Genomic DNA, 23,007 nt, shown 5'->3' with positions numbered 1-23,007 from the left:
AAAAATGACGACTAATAGATTTTTTAAAAATGCATTCTAACTCATAAATGTCTGCTTACAGTGGAGCCAATGGGAGGTCCTCCATTCTGCCCATAAAACCCAATAAATACCCATTCAAAAACCGCCAACAATACTTAATTTACATTTCGTGATTTGGATATTAATCAAGTATTAGTGATATTGTTATTGTAAGCGCTAACGCAGACAAACTATTTATAGCGACTACATGATCACTACCGTGTGTCCCTATGTTTACGAGTGGTCTGCTGCTTCCTTTCATCCTTGCTCCTTGGAAGTTAATTGTAGATCAATCAATCAATCAATCAAAGTTTACTTATATAGGCACAAGTCACAACGACATCCTCGGCTCGGATCCCATATCAGGGCAAGAAAAAACTCAACCCAGTAGGAACAACTTGAAACCCTGGAAGGGACCGCAGATGTGGGGACCCTCTCCTGGGTGACCGATGCAATGGATGCCGAGTGGATACGGTTAATAATGTGAGAGTCCAGTCCATAGTGGGGCTAGCAGGGGATCCTCTTGCATGAAGACAAGTCAGCAGCGCAGAGACGTCACCAACTGATGCACAGAGGAGTGGTACCGTGGAGCCTGATCCGTGGTCACTTGATAACCTCTCCACGCAGGAGGGGGCGCCAGAGCAGAAAAGGGAGACGACAGATCAACTGATCTAAAAAGGGGTCTACTTAAAGGTTAGAGTATACAAATTAGTTTTAAGATGGAACTTAAATGCTTCTACTGAGGTAGCATCTCTAACTGTTACCGGCAGGGCATTCTAGAGGACTGTAGCCCAAATAAAAAACACTCTAAAGCCCGCAGACTTTTTTTGGGCTCTGGGAATCACTAATAAGCCGGAGTTCCTCAAATGCAGATTTCTGGCCTGGACATACGGTACAATACAATCAGCAAGATAGGATTGAGCTAGACCGTTAAGTATTTTATACGTAAGTAGTAAAACCTTAAATTCACATCTTAAGTGCACAAGAAGCCAGTATAGGCGTAATATGATCAAACTTTCTTGTTCTTGACGAAAGTAGAGAAGCCACATTTTATGCCAACTGTAATCTTTTAAGGCTAGACATAGGGAGACCCAAAGATAATATGTTACAGTAATCGAGACGAGACGTAACGAATGCATGAATAATGATCTCAGCATTGGTGGTGGACAAAATAGGACGAATTTTAGCGATATTACGGAGATGAAAGAAGGCTGTTTAAGTAACACTTTTAATGTGTGACTCAAATGAGAGCGTTGGGTGAAGGATAATGCCGGATTCTATACCGAGTTGCTTTGTATAATTGTTTTGTTATCAAATGTTAACATTATTAAATAAGTGCCGATGTCTAGCAGGATCGATAAACCAGCATTTCCGTTTTCTTTGCGTTAACATACAAAAAGTTGCCGGACATCCATTGTTTAATTTCATTTAGACACCCCTCCAGATTACAATCTGCCGGTTTGGTCAGCTTTAGGGGCATGTAGTGTTGGGTGTCATCCGCATAACAGTGAAAGCTAACACCGTATTTGCGTATGATGTAACCTCGCGGCAGCATATAGATGCTCAAGGGTGCAGGGCGAAGAACTGAACCCTGTGGAACTCCACACGTTACACCTTAACATACTCCGAGGTAGGGCTGGGCGATATTGCCTTTTTTTAATATCGCGATATTTTAAGGCCATATCGCGATACACGATATATATCTCGATATTTTGCCTTAGCCTTGAATAAACACTTGATGCATATAATTAAATTAAAACATTATTCTTCATACTGCATTAATATATGCTACTTTTAAACTTTCATGCAGAGAAGGAAATCACAACTAAAAAAATCACTATTTTTTTCACACGGTTTTGATCTGGAAATGTTTGCCTCGGCATTTTGATGGTGTGGACGTGTGACACCAAACGGAGATATTGACGTGCGCAGTAAGCCCTCTTCTTTGTCTAGCGGGTGACTTTTCAAATGATGCTACATATTAGCAGTGTAGCCGAGTGTCCTGGGTTCGCCTATACAGTGTACTTATCTAATAAAATAATAAACGGGAGACATTAGAGCAGGTTCGGTAGTCACCGCTTCTTTAATGTCAACATCACACACCTCCTTCCACAACCACACACACCCTACGTCACAGCCCTACGGCAACAACTCTGGAGGGACAAAACTCCTCCTCCTTACCTAACACACTCCGGTAACTTGGGACACCCTGAACTGTTTGTTACAGCAGTAATGCTACTTTTTATAGCAACGCTTTTGCCCCACACTTGACAATTACGGTTGTCTGTTCGACATCTTTCCACTTGAAGCCAAACCACCGCCAGGCGATGCTGCTGTTTTTTGGGGGAATTAATTATTCCTCCATTTGTCACCAGATTCGCACCTTCTTTCTCTAGTATTCGCACTCGCACCACTCCGCTAGCATCACAGCTAACGTTAGCCATGCTGCTACCTCTCTGCTCGAGGAGGGCGTATACATATGTCGTGACAGTATGTGACGTGTGTAAGAAGGTGCGCTTGTCTGTCTGTGAGAAGGAGAGACTGGAAAGAGGAAGAGAGCCTGTAGTGTAATGCCCGCAGCTAAAAGCAACTGCGTGAGAACGTATACTCGATATCACGATATAGTCATTTTCTATATCGCACAGACACAAACCCGCGATATATCGCGTGTATCGATATATCGCCCAGCCCTACTCCGAGGTCACATTGTTATGGGAAACGCAATGCATCCTGTCAGTAAGATAGGACCAAGAAAAGGCTAAGTCTGACGTACCAATACGTGTTTTAATACATTCTAATAGAATGTTATGATATACGGTATCAAAAGCAGCGCTGAGATCAAGTAGCAGCAACATGGATTACGCATCAGCATCCATAGTTAGCCATAGATCATTAGTAATTTTGTTAGTCATTTTCATTTGTGATTTGCCCTGAAACCGGACTGAAAGTGTTCACAGTAGGGCTGCAACAACTAATCGACTAAATCGATTAAAATCTATTATAAAAATAGTTGGCGATTAATTTAGTCATTGATTCGTTGGATCTATGCTATGCGCATGCGCTGAGGATACGTTTTTTTTTAACCTTTATTTATAAACTGCAACATTTACAAACAGCTGAAAAACAATAATCAAAATAATAGGGGTGTAACGGTACGTGTATTTGTATCGAACCGTTTCGGTACGGGGGTTTCGTTTTGGTGCTGAAGTGTACCGATCGAGTTTCCACATGGACATATTAAGTAGCGTACTGCACGTTGTGTAAACAATACTCAAAATGTCGGACATTTGAGGCATTTAAGAAACTCCGCCCGGACAGCCCCGCAAAAGAGGACATGTCCGGTGAAAAGAAGACGTATGGTCAGTCTATCCTAGCCCGTTAGCTGCTAGCATGCTAGCAAAAGAGGACTAGCAGCGATCGGTTTCACCGGACGTGAAACCGATCGCTGCTAGCATGCTAGCAGCTAACGGGCTAGGATAGACTGACCATACGTCCTCTTTTCACCGGACATGTCCTCTTTTGCGGAGCTGTCAAGCTGTGTTTCTTAAATGCCTCAAATGTCCGGCATTTTGAGTTAGGGTTGCGTGTATTTTCAATGTACGTTCAGGGTTAAGAAGGTTAAAAACACAACAAATTGTGCGTGCAGCAGCATTCGTGAGGGAGGGGGAGAGACAGAGAGAGCGAGAGAGTTGTGATAAATGCGCATGCATCGTCAGGCTCAGCTTTTTAGCCATAGATTTATCACATTTTATTTTTTAGTATCTATAGCAGGGGTGTCAAAAGTGTGCATTTTTGTGACATTTTCCTTGTTTTATTTGGCAAGCTGAAAGAACATGGCGCCAGTATGCTGTTTTTTTTAAATAAAATACTGGAAAGGATGGAAATGTAGTTTGTCTCTTTTATCCGATTATTAATCGATTAATCGTAGTAATAATCGACAGATTAATCGATTATCAAATTAATCGTTAGTTGCAGCCCTAGTTCACAGAGATTGTTAGATGGTAAGTGTTCATTTAGCTGTTGTGCAACAATTTTTTCGAGGATTTTCGAGATAAAGGGAAGGTGGGATACTGGCAGATAGTTTACCATGATGTCAGGATTGAGGTTAGGTCTTTTGAGCAGAGGATGAATAACCGCTTTTTTGAATGCTAGGGGAACAGTACCAGAGGAAAGTGATAAGTTAATGATATTTAGCACTGATGGTCCTAATACTACAAACAGCTCCTTGATAGGTTTACCAGGAAATGGGTCAAGTAAACATGTTTGTTTTGTCCCACTTACAAGTCGAAAGAGTTCCTCTAATATTATTTCTTCAAAAAAAGAGAGATTATTTTGGAGGGCAATATCCGTCGTACATACATTTGTATCTGCGTTAATAGAACCCAGTTGGAACTCAGACACGTTATCTTTAATCTCCGTGTGCAGTCAGCTAATAATAGATGTCCAGAAGTATGTCCATATTTAACAAAAATGTTTATTATCACACAGTCACGTAAATAAAACTCACTTTGTAATAAAACGGAAAATAAACGGGAGCAAACAAATAATAGCTCAGCACAGTCAAAAACTGTTGCGCCTCCACTCAGCAACACCTGAGCAAGATCAAGGCCCCTCCCCAAGTAGACTTGCACTTGGCCTTGAGCCAACCCTTTAGTGATGTCATGAACTTGACAGACAGAAAGAGTATATGGCTCTAACACTATGTGTGCAGAAATCTTCCAGCCAGGCACTGGTTAGTTATATCTTTTTTTTTTTCTTTTTTTTTTTGTGTCCTGTCCAGCTTCTCAGGCAAATCATATAGTTGATGTAGATGCCCATGTCGGCTGTTCAGATTTACTTTACAAAAGAGAAGTGTAGGATACTTCTCTTGTTGCCTTATTTGTATTTGACTTTATTAAATGTATTTATATTATCATTTAGTGCAGCCGGGCCGGAGCAGGAGGGGATAGAAAGAGAAAAAAAAAGAAGACAGAGGGGGAAATTGTGGGGACAAGAGGGGGATTAGACAGAGACAAAAACAACAACAGCAAACAACAACAACAACAACAATAGAGCAACATCAGCAAATATGACATGTACAAATATGATGGTAAAAGTAATAGCAAATAAGCAGTTAGCGAAAAATAAAAAATAATACAGAAATGACAATGAGCATTATTACACTACAAATGGATCAATACAAATACCAATAGAAATAGCGCTATTGATAATGAACAATACCAATAATTTACCTTTATTATCAACAATACAGTTGTTTAAATGCAACAATACATATACGTAATGATAACTTGAGATACGAAAGAATGCAGAAAAATGGAGGGGGAGAAAGAGAAGCAACCTACATTAACCTTGTAGATTGTTATAGTCACAATAGGTTAAGCTTTGTCAGTGTGCCATGTGTTACACCCAGTTTACCCTAGGGCAACAACGTTAATATATGTTTGATGAAACGTGATTATGTGCATGAGTGTAAGTATGCATATGTACTTGTATATGTACAGAATGTGTATATGTGTTTGTACAGTGAATGTATATGTACAGTATGTGTATGTGTATGTTTGTATATTGAATGTGCGTGTGGATGTACGAACATTAGGTAGGTAAATATGTACTGTATTTGTGTATGTATGTGGGAGCGTAGGTACCTATGTACGTATGTGAGCATATGTGAATTTGCATGTACAATACATTCGACTCCCAGAGTGCGTGGGAGCCAGAGCACGGCCCCATCACCCCCGAGAGCCCAACCCACAAACAGGAGGCGTGGTGCCCAGGGAACCAGGGACCACGGCCCCCACGCAGCCAAGCCGGCCAGCGACAGGAACCCCAGAGCCCAACCCACCGTACCGCCCACAAGGGCCAGCAGCAGGCCGCAGACAGACGCACCCGGCAGAGGACAGGGCACGAGAAAAGCAGGGGACAGCCAGACCCCAAGCCAGCGAGAGACCACACCCCACACGGGCAGAAAGGCGAGACGCCCCGCCCGAGGGACCCAGAGACTCCCCGCAACCGGACGGGAAGACCGCCCCCGCCCCACCGGCAACCGGGCCCCCACGAGCCCACCCCCCACCCCCGGAGAGCGCGGCGAGGCCAGCCCCCGGCCACCCCACCCAAACCGGCCGCCGCAGGACCACCCAGGCACAGGGCCACGGGAACCACCCACCCCACCCGCAGGGACCCCAACGATGGAGATGGAACAACCAGCAACCGCCCCGCCGACCCCCCCCCCTGAGGGAGGGGAAAAATTAAAAAATAATATTAATAAAATATATTAAAAAATAAATAAATAAATTAATTAATTAATTAAAAAAAAAGAATTAAAAGAAGATCACAGACATGCTGACAAACAAGGTCACTACCCCAGCAACTGGCCGACTCGCAGCACCTCGGAATACCTTGCAGCACCAAGCTACCACAATAGACGCAGGGACTAGGCCCAACAGGCCCCAACCAAGACGGGCACCCGGAAGGGATGGACAGCGGGACCCAGGAGCTCCAGACACGCAGTGGTTAGTTATATCTTAACTGACTCCTTACCCAGGCTAACACCCCTTACCCAGCCTGTGTCTGAAATTTCTCTAGTGTAGTTAGTCAAGCGTGACTCAAATAGTGATCTATATTTTTGGAAAGCGTGATGGCGCCTTCCCGGTTAGGGTAAAGACCGTCCCTCCTCAGCAAGCCTGGTTTACCCCAGAAAGAGGGCCAATTATCACTTGTTAAGCGAGACGAATCTGCTATACATCTCATCATTGCCTCTGACAGGCAATGATGAGGGGCCAGAGACAAGTACTCGATGCCGAGACACCTTTCTAGCGAAACTACAAATCCGAGCTATGTTTCTCTTTGTAATCTCTGACTGTCTATCCTAGTGTCATTGGAGCTGACGTGTACAACTATGTCCGCGTATCTAGTGGTGCGATTAGCCTGTTGTACGCGTTTGAAAAAAAGTTAAGTACCAATGATTGTCACACACACACTAGGTGTGGTGAAATTATTCTTTGCATTTGACCCATCACCCATGATCATCCCCTGGGAGTTGAGGGGAGCAGTGGGCAGCAGCGGTGGTCGCGCCGGGAATCATTTTTGGTGATTTAACCCCCAATTCCAACCTTTGATGCTGAGTGCCAAGCAGGGAGGTAATGGGTCTCATGTTTATAGTCTTTGGTGTTTACTAGGCCTGTTGCAAGCCAGCTCCCTAAGACTAATGTCAATGTCGGGTGCTCTGGCCCCGAGAATACAATTAATTATGGCTGGTTTGCTAAGCTGTATGTTCCGGGTGATGGAGTCTCCTATGACTAAGGTGTGTAGGACTAGCTAAAAGGCTAAATCAATTATGTGTCTCAACCGGTTCACCGTGGCTTGTAGGCCGCTTAGGACTGCTACAAGCTGGGCGAGTCAGCTTGGTACAGCTAACACTAGAAAACGTATCTGCGGCGTCTAAAGTAAAAAAAAATACTCTACTATAACTGGCGGACAAGGTCCTTTAGTAGGGCCAAGCTATCCATGAGGACGGTGTATGAAGAGCAGGGAGCCATACTCACGTTGTTTCTGCTGTCATCCTAATGACAGCAGACCTTATACAGTAAGTGATGTTTTATTATGTTTGTTGGCTCTCATGAAGTCTAGGGTGAGTAATAATCAGTGATGAAGAAAACAAGCGAACGCCGTGATGCGTTTTTGAAATGAATGCGCCGCGTATGCTTAAAATTATCAAAATACATAAATATTAAATGTTATCATACATGTGCCTGTTATTACATTACATACATACTTACAGTGTGTATATAAAACCTTAATGCAGGTGTTTGGATGTTTTTAAGGGCTTTGTAGGCAGAATAGAGTGCCACCTATAGGTTCCATTAATTGTAAACAGACTTCTGATCACATTTATTTAATAGTAAAAAAAAAATACATCCATCGTAATGTCTTTTATAATGATTGTGAACGATAGGCAAAATTCCCCAAAAAGTGCAGTTCCCCTTTAAGAGTGTCACAGAGAGACCGCAGCAGAGATACAAAGAGATTGGAAAAGTCACAGAAAGGCACACTGTAAATGTCACTAATTTTCTAGTTCAGCTCTTTGTTAAAAAAAAACCACAAGTTGTGCAAACAGTAGTGAAACATTTGGACATGTGCATTCCTAAGTTGAGAGAAGATCCAATACGTTCACCTGTAAAAGGCTAAAGTGCATTTTAAGTTTATCCTGATATTTCACCGGAAAGCTGAATAGCCCTAACTTTTTGTGAATAGTGTACATACCATTGCAACTAGCTTTTTTAGAATGCAGATCAGAAGAAGCAAGTATGTTAACAGGAAGTGTTACAGTGGAATACAGTGTGAACAATCCATTTCTGAGGATTTGCTCCCAGAAGCAAGGCAGTGTAATTGATGGCATGCAAGACAATTAAAAAAAAAGTAAGACACAGATCTTTACAAACATCTGCAGGGAAGGGCTCTGTGTTTACCAAAGGACTGGACAGGACTGTCATTGCTAAGTCAGCCAAGAGTGACTTGTCTTATCTTAAGTAACCATGCACAAATATAATAATATTATTGACACATTGACATGTATTTATTCATTGCACTACTGAAAAACTATTATAACTAAATGTTAAAGTTAATTAACAGGGTTCATTTGTTTGGCTATTTTCATGAAAACCTAACCAACCTCAACGTGCCACAAGCTAATCCAGTTAGCATGCACTTCATTTATTGTTCTCATCATTTGTCACAAAGGGGCAGCACAGCCTCCTGTCATTTCTCTCTATGCTTTGGAGGCGGTGCATCCAAACACATTTCTCAAGACACGTGAGTCACTCTTCATGACTATTAAAATGAGGATGTATAAACCGCATCAACAAAGAAAATTGAAAATGGCAACACGCATTACATCCATTCGCATTACATCTGCAGTACCTTCCAAAGTTTCTTATTGTTCCCATTGGGTTGAGTTTTTTTGTGCCCTGATGCGGGATCAGAGAGATGTTGTTGTGGTTTGTGTAGATCTTTGAGGCATTTGCGATTAAGGGCTATTTAAATTGAGTATTGTATCTGCTTTTTTACAGCATGTCAACTGAATTACATAGACAGAAAAGAAAAAAATCTCTTCAGCAGAAGGGGACAAGACAATTAATTTGTAGTGTTACAATGCAATATATTTCAGAATATTTTTATGCTTGAGAATCTACTTGCCGCAATTTACATCTATCAATCCATCCATCTTATTCTGCTTATCCTTTAGATTACGGGAGCTGCAGCCTAAGCAAAGAAGCCCAGACTTCCCTCTCCCTTGCTATTTTGTCCCACTTCTTCGAGGGGATCCCGAGGCTTTCCAAGGCCAGCTGAGAGACATAGGGCTTGATTTTCTAAAGGTTTGCGGCCATGCCAGAAACCTGAGGGTTGCGGGTTCGCTCCCCGCCTATTGACATCCAAATCGCTGCCGTTGTGTCTTTTGGCAGGACACTTCAGCCTTGCCCCCAGTGCCGCTCACACTGGTGAATGTATGATAGGTGGTGGTCGGAGGGGCCGTAGGCGCAAACTGGCAGCCACGCTTCCCGTCAGTCTACCCCAGGGCAGCTGTGGCTACAAATGTAGCTTACCACCACCAGGTGTGAATGAATGATGGGTTCTCACTTCTCTGTGAAGTGCTTTGAGTGTCTAGAAAAGCGCTTTATAAATCTAATCCATTATTATTATTATTATTATTATTATTATTAGATCCACTCGACATCTATTGCACCGGTCGCCCAGGGGGTGGCGGGGTCCACACATCTGTGGTCCCCTCCAAGGTGTTCTCATTGTATGCCATTGGGTTGAGTTTTTTCTTGCCCTGATGTGGGATCTCAGCCGAGGATGTCGCTGTGGCTTGTGCAGCCCTTTGAGACACTTGTGATTAAGGGCTGTAAAAAATTTTACTTTGATTGATTTATTGAATAAATATTTAGCACGCGCAACGTGATTTCTCAACACTCATCACTGTTTTGCAAGCACTATTTTGTGTTTTATTTAGCACGTGTCAGATGGGTTAGTGCGTCTACCTCACAATACGAAGGCCCTGAGTAGTCCTGGATTCAATCCCGGGCTCGGGATCTTTCTGTGTGGAGTTTGTATGTTCTCCCCGTGACTGCGTGGGTTCCCTCCGGGTACTCCGGCTTCCTCCCACCTCCAAAGACATGCACCTGGGGATATGTTGATTGGCAACACTAAATTGGCCCTAGTGTGTGAATGTGAGTGTGAATGTTGTCTGTCTATCTGTGTTGGCCCTGCGATGAGGTGGCGACTTGTCCAGGGTGTACACCGCCTTCCGCCCGATTGTAGCTGAGATAGGCTCCAGCACCCCCCGCAACCCCCAAAGGGATAAGCGGTAGAAAATGGATGTCTGGATGGATGGATGGATGGACTTGCAAACTGCCAGGTCCACACACGGCAGCAGGATCGGTGCTCGTGCTGCACAGACAGATGACCGACAGGCGAGAATCCTCAGTCCTACGAGTGAGTGTCAACATAATAGACTGACAAAAATAAAACATATTAGACATATTGTCTATTCAGAAATTTCATTTTATAATTATAATGCTGAAGGATGACTTATGGGGCTGATTAAAATATATGCAATTGATGCATTTTGGTGTCCCTTAGTATTTTTTTTAATAACGTTCGTTGTTGGGTTTTTTACATATAATATAGGGATAGGTTGATTGTCAACACTAAATGGTCCCTCGTGTGTGACTGTGAGTGTGAATGTTGTCTGTCTATCTGTGTTGGCTATCTGTGTTGGCCAGGGTGTACACTGCCTTCCGCCCGAATGCAGCTGGGATAGGCTCCAGCACCCCCTGAGACTCCGAAAGGGACAAGATGGATGGATGGATATATTGTTAAAATATTTCTTATATGAAAAAATATATATATATTTAAGTTGCTTTTTTTGCGTCTTGAGCGGAGTAATGTGCAGCCTCTCACCAATGAGCGCACCTTCAGCGGTAAATAACAGAACAAAAAGTGGTATCATTGTAAATGCACTGCAGGACTGCTTCTAAAATACCCATAAAATGTAGTATATGTCTCCTGCATGTTTGAAAACATAGCAAAACACCACAAGTAGGAGCACGATAACATGATTGTGCAGTAAATGAGTGTCTCCGTGGTGATGCCCCGTTTAGTACATGCAAAATCCTCATTTAAATAAGGAGGTCTGCACTAATTGACAATTGACATGCAGTCTTAGCAGATCTCACGCAACACACCCACTAATAATACTAATACTAATAATAGATTGCACACGCTGTTTAGTGCATGGTATTTAGATCTTTGTAAATCTGGCTCATTGTCTCTCTAACATATTCTTCTCCAAGGCTTCCTACTCTTTGGACGTGCCCAGAACATTTCCCCATTTCACAACGACGGGCCGATGCATAGGGTACAGTACATCACTGCAGATGCCGATTAGCCTGTTGATCTCACGATCTATTGTTCTCTCACTCGTAAACAAGTTCCCAAGGTATATGAAATTATCCACAAACTACAAATGGCACTCTAACCATTGACTTGGACTTGGAGGTGCTGATTCTAATCACAGCCGAATTCACTTGGCAGTGAACCAATCCAGTGAGAGCTGAAGATTATGACCCGATGAAGCCAGCAGGACCACAAAATCAGGAAAAAGCAGAGACTCAATCCTGACACTGGTCATACAGTGAGTGGACCACCTGATTTTGGCTCCATACTCCCGCAGCACTTCCCACAGAATTTTCTGAGGGACACTGTCAAATGTCTTCTCCAAGTTGACAAAACAAATGTAGACCGGTTGAGCAAAACCCTCAACAACCCTACCGAAAGTATAGAGCTTGTCCACAGTTCCACGACCAGGACAAAAACCACACTTCTTCTCCCGAAACCGAGGTTCGACTATCCAGCGGATCCTCCTCTCCAGTGTCCCTGAATAAGAAAGCTGAGGAGTGCGAGTCTACGATTGTTGGACCACACCCTCCGGTCCCCCTTCTTAAAAGGGGAACCCCCACCCCGGTCTGCAAATATGGAGACACCGCCACCACTTCTGATTTCAAAACTAGCCATTGTTCAATCAGTTTAAAAAAATATATATATACACTGTATACTGTATATATCAAATACAGATGCAAAAATGTAATAAAATGAAGAGGCCATATTTGTACTAATACAGATATTAGAGCTGTCAAACGCTAACAATTTTCAATTGTATAAGGTGTATTTTGTCCGTAAAAAATTCATAATTAATCGCAATTGATCGCAGATAAAGAGTTTTTTTTTATCTTGAATAAATGTACCGTAGACAGATCATTTGCATGTTTTTTATACTATCAGCATGGGGCTGGATCATTTGTTTGCTTTATGTAAATGTTTGTTTATCAAACATAATATATTTTTTAAACAGACACCCATCCATCCATCCATCCATCCATTTTCTACCGCTTGTCCCTTTTGGGGTCGCGGGGGGTGCTGGAGCTACACGATAGACAAAAACTCTTACACACAGGCACTCACAAACACATGCATGCACATTAAAGGTAACTAGCGGTAACTCGTTATTGTCTTGTTAACTTTGACAGCCTTAACAGATTTATGATTTCATAGGGACAACTGTCCCTGTGACGGCAAACATAACTAGGATGTGGCTTGTGATGAAAACGAGTTTGACACCCACATTTTCAACATATCAGGCTATGTCTACACTAAGCCGGATAACCCCTTAAACGAATAATTATTTAGCCTAAGCCCCGCTTCAGCCACACTAAACCATCGTTTAAGGTAACCCTCTTTGGATAATTTTTTACACGGGTAAATGCCCCGTGTATTTCTTGAATCTCCGGCTCTTAGCTTTGTATGGACTCATTGATCGTTTACAAACTGAGTTTGGAGAGGAAGTGAAGTCAGAAAGACAGCGCCCCACACAGGAAGTGACATCAGAAAGAACGCACCACAGCCAGCTTCATAACAACTGGAGCTAACCACTGGAAAGATGGAGGCGAGTCATCCAGACATGCCCGTGTTTCTCATTCTTCTACATAAACAGACGATTGTGGAAAACACACATGAACACCTTAAGAGAAGAAAATGCGCGATTGCAGTTATTTCGGATACAACACATCTCTGACGGCAAGAGAACTTTCGAATGTCCAGGTCAGCTGTGATTCTACTTACCGAAAAACTTTGTCCATTTGACGAATGAGAGACAACGAAAATGTGGGCTCCCTTGGATGTGATAAAAAAGGTAGCGTGTGCTTTGTATTACCTGGCCGTCGACAGAAGACTACGGAAACAATTTAATCCATTTGGACTGGCAAAGCAGACTGTATCAGTTATTGTCCCCCATGTATTCCGCGGACTCAACGTCGAGGTCCAGAGAATATAAAGTCCCCAAAAACTAATGGACAATGAAGGTGAAGGCAAAAGAGTGAGGAGTGTCCTGACCAGATATCTAGATCCCGAGATTGATTGTTGTAAAATGTTCTTTATCACATTGTTTACGTGTCTAATAAAGATTTGATTAATTTAGAACGGCTCAGGTGTGAGCACACCTCACAGCACATTGGATTCCAGTTAATTGAAATACCACAACACTTGATATTGTTCAGATAAGTTAAAATTAATTTAAGAATTTGCACACAAAGCAACACTGGAGGTGACTATGACGTGCGCATTTTTCGTGCCTGCGTACTAGGTCGCATTGCACCGGCGGACGGCGGGGGAGAGGGGGTCTTAAACTGCTGCACCTCCAGTAACCAGTCCGTAAAACTGCTCAAGTTTGCGGATTACACTACCCTCATCGGGCTCATCTCGGATGGCGATGAGACCGCCTACAGGAGAGAGGTGGACCGGCTGGCGTCCTGGTGCAGCCTCAACAACCTGGAGCTGAACGCCCAGAAAACAGTGGAGATGATCATGGACTTCAGGAAAGTCACAGCCCCACCATCCCCCCTCACCCTGACTGACTCTCCCACCCCCGTCACCATTGTGGACTCCTTCCGTTTTTTGGGCACCACCATCACCCAAGACCTCAAGTGGGAGCCGACCATCAGCTCCCTCATCAAGAAGGCCCAGCAGAGGATGTACTTCCTGCGACAGCTGAGGAAACTTAAGGTGCCGACCGAGATGCTGGTGCAGTTTTACTCAGCCATCATCGAGTCCATCCTGACCTCCTCCATCACCGTGTGGTTCCCCGGCGCCACAGTCCAGGATAAGCATCGACTGCAGCGCATCGCACGTGCTGCTGAGAAGGTGATTGGCTGCAAGCTCCCATACCTCCAGGACTTGTTCTCCTCCATGACCAGGAGGCGTGTGGGTCGGATCACAGCTGACTCTTCTCACCCTGGACACAAACTAATCTCCCCTATCCCCTGAGGCAGGAGACTATGGTCCATCCAGACCCACACCTCCTGCCACCTGAACAGTTTTTTCCCCTCGGCCATCAGGCACATGAACAATAACTCCTAACAGTATCTCCTTTGAATTCCTTCTAAGTCTATAACAAGATCTGATAGCTCAGTTACAGCTCTTGTTATTACCAAATCTGTGTTATATGTGTTTTATGTTGCACGATTGCACCAAGAAAAATTCCTAGTTTGTGAACCCGTTCTCAAACAATGGCAATAAAACGATTCTGATTCTGATTCTGATTCTGAAACGACCATTGTGTGTATGTGAACAAGGATAAGGTTAAGTGGGATTATGGGGCCTTAGTCTGTCTTTATAAAAACAGAGACTGATAACGTTCCTTTTCAGTGTTTCAATTCTGATTATTTTGATATTTTGAACAATAAAAGTCAACAAGGGGAATCAATTAATGGTGTTAAAGGTGCAAAGAACAAAACAAAATGCATGATTTTAAAATAGTCCAATTCAAACACATGTAACTGAAGAGTGCAAAATGCAGCAAAACCAACTACATTAAAATAAAATAAAAACTGTACCTTAATCAGGTACTGAAGGACATCTAATTTCTCCCCCCCCCCCTTTCTTTAGAAAATGTTTTACTGTGCAGAGTTTATAAATCAAATCAACTTTATTTATAAAGCACATACATTTGTGTTTTAAAAACATTTCAATAGCTTATTTTAGTTCACTTAAGAGAGAACATCTCATTTTGTGCTTCCCAGTCATGTTGTGCTGTGTTAGTTGGTGTGGTTTATGATCAAAAATGTTACCTCCTGATACAAATAACATGATTATATGGTAGTTTGATTTAAAAAAAAATATTAAAGATTGTTTTGAATTCTTGATTTTTCTGAAGGAACTCTTATGACTATCTAATGTAAATGCATAACAACAATTGAAACAAAGTGAATCAAAGTGTATTGTGTGTATGCACATTAAATAGATGAAAAATACCTTAAAGTAAGCCCTAGTCATAGGAAAGTTTCAATCCAGGTTTACAGCATTGGTTATTCTTGTGAACTGACATTCAGAGGTGATATGTGCGTAAAAAGCTCCCTGATTCTAGAAATAACACATTCAACGCTATATTTAAACACCTTATTTACACTGCATAGGAGACAAGTTTCACTGGCTGTGTCACATCTATATAAAGCACAAAGTCTGGCGAGAGAGGCAGAGGAGCCACACCATTCTGTCAAACAGATACACAGTGAGAAAACAGGATAAATTATGTGAGAAGATAACTTTTTTTTAAGAAAATCTGGAAACAAAGAGGGGCGACCATCACAACACATCTGACACATTAAGTAAATTCACAACATCTCCCAACAGTCATCAGACTATTCACGTGCTGGGTCAGCGTCATGTGATCGGAGAAGGAAGTGGGCTCACATGAGCCAAATAAAATGACATTAAATAAAAGAATTTGTGATTGGCCAGAAGTGAAGTGGCTCCTTCTGCCATATTTCTTCTTCATGTCGCCATTTGTCGATAGAAAGCAAAACATCACACCAGTGTCTTCCATGTGACTGTATCGCACAGTATAATAAAATTTCACAAATAAATAAATTGGCTAAAAAATGCAGAAGTGGGGAAGAGGTTAGGACAGCCCTGATCAGTTTACTCCTTCAAAGGGGATTGTTTTTTGCCACACAGAACCAGAGGCTATAGAAAAGCCGCCAAAACTGCAGAAAAATGTGAAGATTCAGAGCAGACACAAACTGGAATCCCTCAAACATATGCAATAAGATCTCTGTGTTGAGACAGTGGTGTTCTGTCCTCGCCACGTCTGGCCGTGACAATAGGGTTATGGTTAGGGTGAGCAGGCAACATTCTGCTGCAAGACCTCACCGTTCGTCTATCGTTACACAAGTTTCACAAGCACCTATTACAACACAAGTACTCGGGGTGCACAATGAATATCAGACAGATAATTATCGGGCCGACATGTGAAATTATGACATCATACTAAGAAATCAGATAACATTTGAAAATAGATTAGATTAAATTTTCTAAGAAAATGCTCCAGTAAAGCGAGATTACCCGTACTGTGCTGTAGGTCGGGTGCACAAATCAACCAAGCACTTCTTTACCTCCTTGTGGGAGGTCCCTTAACTTTCCCCCAGCTCACTGTAAACAAACATGGCGTCAACTGCGTGGGACATTTTCACTGTTTCAGAGGAAGACATTTTGTGTTGCTACTTGCACCAAATGTTCTGCCAACATTTTTCAAGGAGGGACAACATTGCGCCTCAACACATCAAACCCTATCAACCACCTGAAACAACCACCTGAAACACCAACATCGCTACGTCCTTCTAAGACACCTACTACCCAGCCACAAAGAAAGGTGTGCACAAACCACTTAAATCTCAATTTAAAAAAAGTAATAGACAAGTTACCGTTATATCCCACCTAACCTTATTCTTGTCCACACACACACACAATGGTCGTTTAAGACCCCCTCCCCCTTCTGTCAGCCTGCGCAACATGACCTAATACGCATGTGCGGAAAATGCGCACGTCATAGTCACCTCCAGTGTTGCTTTGTGTGCAAGTTCTTAAATTAATCTTATCGGAACAATATCCATTGTTGTGGTATTTCAATTAACTGGAATCCAGTGTGCTGTGGGGCACTATTGTAGTGAATTACACCTGAGCCGTCATAAATTAATTAAAGTATTTATTGGACACGAAAGTACACAATGTGATAAAGAATATTTGACAACAATCAATCTAGGGATCTAAATATCTGGTCAGGACACTCCTCACTCTTTTGCCTTCACCTTCATTGTCCATTCGTTTTTGGTGACTTTATATACTCTGGACTTAGACGTTGAGTCCGCGACATACATGGCAGACAATAACTGATACAGTCTGCTTTGCCAGTCCAAAAGCATTCGCCGTTTTCCGTAGTTAGTCTTCCCTCGACAGCCAGGTAATACAAAGCACATGCTACCTTTTTTATCACATCCACAGTAGCTCGCAATCTCGTTGACTCTCCTTCCACAAATGGACAAAGTTTTTCGGCAAGTAGAATCACAGCTGACCTCGACATTCAAAAGTTCTCTTGCCGTCTGAGAAGTGTTTTATCCGAAATAGCTGCAATCGCTTTCTCTTAAGGTATTCATGTGTGATTTCCACAAGCGTCTGTACATGTAGAAGAAGCTCCGAGTTACGAAACCGCTGTATTATGAAGCTGGCTGTGGCGCGTTTATTCTGACGTCACAACCGGTGTGGGGCGCGGTCTTTCTGGCGTCACTTCCTCTCCGAACTCAGTTTGTAAACAATCAGTGAGTCCATACAAAGCTATGAGCCGCAGATTCAAGAAATACACGGCGCACTTACCCGTGTAAAAAATTGTCCGAGATGGGGGAACCTTAAACGCTGGATTAGTGTGGTTGAAACGCGGCTTAGGCTAAATAATTATTCATTTAAGGGGTTATCCGGCTTAGTGTACACTTAGTGTGAGAAAAGTATTTTCTGATGTGCCGTCACACATGACATGCATTACAATATATCCTAACATTACATTTAAGACAGCACATTACCTGGTGGTGTGCACGCCCCACATAAACTAATATTTACTCAATTAATGTCCTAGGGATGCATGCACTTATTTTCCAAGGAGGACACTTCTATTGCAATGATTTATCTCACAAAAAGTAAACAATGCAACACAGAAAATAATATATAATACAGGTGTTATGAGTTCAAGGGAAACAACACTACTATAAAGTCTAACTTGAGTCATTTATACCAAGTACATCAAGTGGATAATGCTGATGTTTTGACTTCCAGCAGTTTCCTTCTAACCATGCTAGCCCGCTGTTAGGGCTGAGGAGCATCGGGCTGAACTCTGACCTGTCTACTCTCTCTGGGCTAATATTTGAAGTGGACGTTAACAAGACAACACCCAAATGTTGCATAAGAGCGTGCCAGCGCAAAAAAAAAAAATCAACAATGAAAGGTAGTTTAGGTCAGCGGGGAGCCCATAATTTGCCCTGACAAGTACTTTACGATAGATGTGTGGCCTCATTAGCACCTTAACACCAAAACCGCTTCAGCGTGCCAAATAACTGACCTGCTTTTTAAGGGTTGACTCTTCAGCTCGTAATAGGTTTTGGGTTCCTCTTGTAAGTCCTCTCCATCCTCAAAGTCGGGAACTATTCCCGATTCGTACTGCATGCTTGAACTTGTCAACTTTTAGCAGCGTCGAACTCGTAAAAAAAGCAGCGTTGTGCGGCTCGGTGCGTCGCCCCTGTGAAGCACTGACACGGCGAGAAGCATCTGTCCAGCACCCGGAGCTCTGTAGTCCCAAACGCGGAGCCGCTAACTGTTTGCCCACGTTAGCAAGAGGAAGCGAACTACGACTACCACAATGCACCGCGGCTGCGAATCTCACGCGTACAGCCCATTGGCTGACAGGAGCAGGGTTTTTACACTTTTACAAAGGAGAAGCTTCAGCAGTATTTGTAATGTTGAATATTACTGTAAGTGTTTTATTTAACACCAATTAACAACTGTATGTTCACGTTGTTAACACGTCTACGTAGGTTTATTCACAGTACATCATTGTGAGACCCATAAAATGTTCAAATTGTTTTTGCATTAAATAATTGTCTTGGGTGTAAACAGGATTGTTTTTTATATGTTTATTTTGTTCTAATACAAGTTATCTTAAGTCCAATTGAATATTTGTTTCATCCATGGTTTTTCTATTTTAAATCAAGCACATGTAAATGACATACCTGCCTATATTTTTCAATTTTATTTTTGAGCCTTTTTTTTTTTGGTTGAGTTACATGTCCACGCATGTTCAGAATAATATGCAACAGACAGTTTTTCTTCAAAGACTGTTGATTTAAATTTTTTGCAATTTGGTGCATTTGTTGCATCAACATTTTTCATCATTCTATATGAAAAAGTAGTACTAAGTCCTCATGGGCCCATGGCTATGCCAAATATATTTCCCAAAGGTGTGGGTTTTAATATTTAAAAAATTGTTATACAAACCGTGCACCTCAGATTAAACATGCAAAAAATACAGAATTTCCACCTTGAAATACGGGAATATCTGAATAGACTTCACAATTTACGTATCTTGTGCCCATAATGCTTGTTGTTACAAAAGGCCAATTTGAGAAGACAGATCTTCTATCTTCTGCACAGTACAACATAATTTATACTTTTTAGTGCTGTCAAATGATTGATTAATTAAATCCATCCATCCATCCATTGTCTACCGCTTGTCCCATTTGGGGTCGCGGGGGGTGCTGGAGCCAATATCTCAGCTGCATTCGGGCGGAAGGCGATGTACACCCTGGACAAGTCGCCATCTCATCACAGGGCCAATGATTAATTAAATAATTAAATTAAATTAATTTTTAGTCTTAATTAATTCATTTTATTAATCAGATTATTAACACATTTGAGATGTGATTACAATGATTAATCACAGTAAATCACTCGCTTGCATAATTTAAATTAATTTAAAAAGACCCCACTACTTTGACATAAAATGCCAAATGATAATCATAAACATCCATCCATCCATCCATTTTCTACCGCTTGTCCCTTTTGGGGTCGCGGGGGGTGCTGGAGCCTATCTCAGCTGCATTCAGGCGGAAGGCGGGGTACACCCTGGACAAGTCACCTCCTTGCATAATTTAAATTAATTTAAAAAGACCCCACTACTTTGACATAAAATGCCAAATGATAATCATCAACAAACATTTTTTAAATGTTTCACTTAAATGTACGTAATATATACGTCAAAACTTGCTAATAATATTATCTAGTGCCTTTGGGGTGGGTTTTGAAACAAAATTTGCCACCGAGCTCCCCAGTCTGAGTTGTCTCACTCATCTTTAAACTCATATGCATTGACCTTATAAACCTCCACGCAGGCTTTCATGTGACCATCCGTGCAGGTTAAAGTAAAGAAAATGTGGGGTCACAATAAATTGGTTGATTTATCTGCGTTGGTACATAATTAATGTGATAATTGTTCACGATTAAACACATGCGTTAACTTGTTAAATGTGAAAACCCTAATTATTTTTAAATATTTTGCATTTAAAATAAAGCAAGTGAAAAGTTTGTCCTTTACAGAGGACAAACATGCATTGCTGGGTCTCAAAAGGATGCCGGCACACAAAATGGTTTGCTATAATCTGTAACTCGTTAAGTTTTCAATAGTACTGTTAATGATAATATGGTGAACAATTGCAATCTTTGATGAACACTTTCATGGTGTCATCTTTAAACATTAAATGTGTGTATATGTTGTTGATAATGATGCAGCACCGATTAATGATGTATTATTTTCTCACCAACAATATTTTGCTCCTATATATGGTAAATGTACTTGTATAGCACTTTTCTACCTTCAAGATACTCAAAGCGCTTTGACACTATTTCCACATTCACCCATTCACACACCCATTCACACACTGATGGCGAGAGCTGCCATGCAAGGCCCTAACCACGACCCATCAGGAGCAAGGGTGAAGTGTTTTGCTCAAGGACACAACGGACGTGATGAGGTTGCTAGTAGGTGGAGGAAAAATAAACAATCAAAAACTAGAAATAATCTGTCCGTGCAGCTGGTTAATTTTACTTGACAGGACATCCTACATTAAGATTTGTATATTTAGAAATAAGCAGGACTTTTAAGATATAAATAATTATTTTATACTGAAAGCACTTGCAATTTCTAATTGAGATTATGGAGTGAATATGAAATTAACCAAAATATCTTAATTCAATAGTTATTTTCTCAATTGTAACATTTTTAAAGTAGAATAGACAACATATAATAAAGATAATGGTGTAAAATCAATCACTAAAAATAAGTAAATAGCTCTTAAAACTAGGGACAATTTCTAGAAATGACTTTTTAAACCTTGGTAAGTGGCAAATCATTTGCAGTGTGGACGGAGCTATAGATACCCTCCCAACACTTGGTGGCAGTGTTAAGCTATACAAGCCTTAGTGTAGGCTACAAAGGTCACATACTAAAACTAGATGTAAATTCAAGTTAAATATTTGCATTCATGTTATCCTGCATAACTGGTTTTAGTCTTTCTTATAATTTGACACAAACTCACACCACTAAACAGACACAACAACACAACACAATTATTGCTTCTTTGTCATAATGATAGATGATAATGCTCGCATATGTGAGATTCTCATACAATCACATTTGACAGAAAAGACAATAGAAAAGACGACACACATTATTCTGCTTGTTGTAAGGGGGTGCTCATTACCCACAACCCCTTGTTATGGGAGAGGCCCCAGACTTTTGGGCCACAAAGCCCTTTGTAATGCGCTCGAGTGGGAAAACTATAAGTACATTATAAATAATTCATATTACACTGGCTGCCTCAGAATAAATCACCCCAAAAGAACAGTTATCACATCCAAACTCGAACCTATGGTGCATGGACAATATCTAGCATGATTCCAAACTTAAATGAGGCTGGAAGTTAAAACTTAGTGTGCACAACATTAACGTTAATGAGCAGCGGCCGTGCAAACATGACAGACTAATGAGCTGAAATCCAAACAACCAACCTAAGTGAGCCATTCCTTTTCGGATGTGAAGACGGAGACAGCGCCTTCAAAGGTGACAACCATCATCCAATCAGCTGTGACCACAGATAACTTCCTGTCCATCGCTGTGAAAACAGGATCCTGGTAGGTGAAACAAGACAGCGTCCGTGTATTTAGTATGTCAGACCTGTTGTGCTGATGACATCACTGTTGCTGAAAAACTTGACATATTTTTTTCCTTTTACCATTCAGAACAAACAACTAATGCTGTCAAATGATTATTTTTTAAAAATCAGATTAATCACACTTTAGAGCAGGGGTCCCCAAACTACGGCCTGCGGGCAGGATACGGCACGCCAGCGTCCAAAATCCGGCCTGGGGAATGTCCCAAGTTAAACTTTTTTTTGTATTTTTTATTTTTTTTATTATTATTTTAGAAAATCTGTCCTTTCTAATAAATAATAAATGATAAATACTTGTATAGCGCTTTTCTACCTTCAAGGTACTCAAAGCGCTTTGACAGTATTTCCACATTCAGCCATTCAAACACACATTCACACACTGATGGCGGGAGCTGCCATGCAAGGCGCTAACCAGCAGCCATCAGAAGCAAGGGGTGAAGTGTCTTGCCCAAGGACACAACGGACGTGACTAGGATGGTAGAAGGTGGGGATTGAACCCCAGTAACCAACAACCCTCCGATTGCTGGCACGGCCACTCTACCAACTTCGCCACGCCGTCCCTATAATCCATTTTCTACCGCTTGTTATTCTCGGTGTCTCCTAGCCGGTCAGGCAAATCATATTGTCTAAAAATAAATTTTTCCATCGATAACGTGACATCATCGCGCTCGTGCCGCAGTGTCGGGCAAACGCGCTGTAAGTGTGCACTCTTTCAGTCAATTAGTGAATATATATATATATATATACACTGTATATATATATATATATATATCCATCCATCCATTTTCTACCGCTTGTCCCTTTTGGAATCGCGGGGGGTGCTGGAGCCTATCTG

At 41.7% G+C, this 23,007-nt stretch overlaps 1 protein-coding gene across 3 annotated transcripts in view; it reads right to left on the bottom strand.

The window, feature by feature from the left end:
* The window catches only part of LOC133622434 (microphthalmia-associated transcription factor-like), an 80,511-nt gene extending 58,416 nt beyond the window's left edge, over window positions 1–22,095 (bottom strand). For 2 of the 3 annotated variants that reach the window (XM_061985183.1, XM_061985191.1), the window contains exon 1: window positions 18,512–18,695. In XM_061985183.1, the coding sequence (XP_061841167.1) occupies window positions 18,512–18,615 (104 nt within the window). In that variant the 5' untranslated portion in view covers window positions 18,616–18,695. Of the gene's footprint in view, window positions 1–18,511; window positions 18,696–22,011 lie in introns of those variants that run through there. The other variant, XM_061985201.1, reaches the window with a different exon arrangement.
* Between the last annotated feature and the right edge of the window lie 912 nt (window positions 22,096–23,007).

Source organism: Nerophis lumbriciformis, linkage group LG01 (genome assembly GCF_033978685.3).
Source record: "Nerophis lumbriciformis linkage group LG01, RoL_Nlum_v2.1, whole genome shotgun sequence".
In the NCBI taxonomy this organism is placed as follows: Eukaryota; Metazoa; Chordata; class Actinopteri; order Syngnathiformes; family Syngnathidae; genus Nerophis; species Nerophis lumbriciformis.
This window is presented reverse-complemented; position numbering and strand designations above follow the sequence as displayed.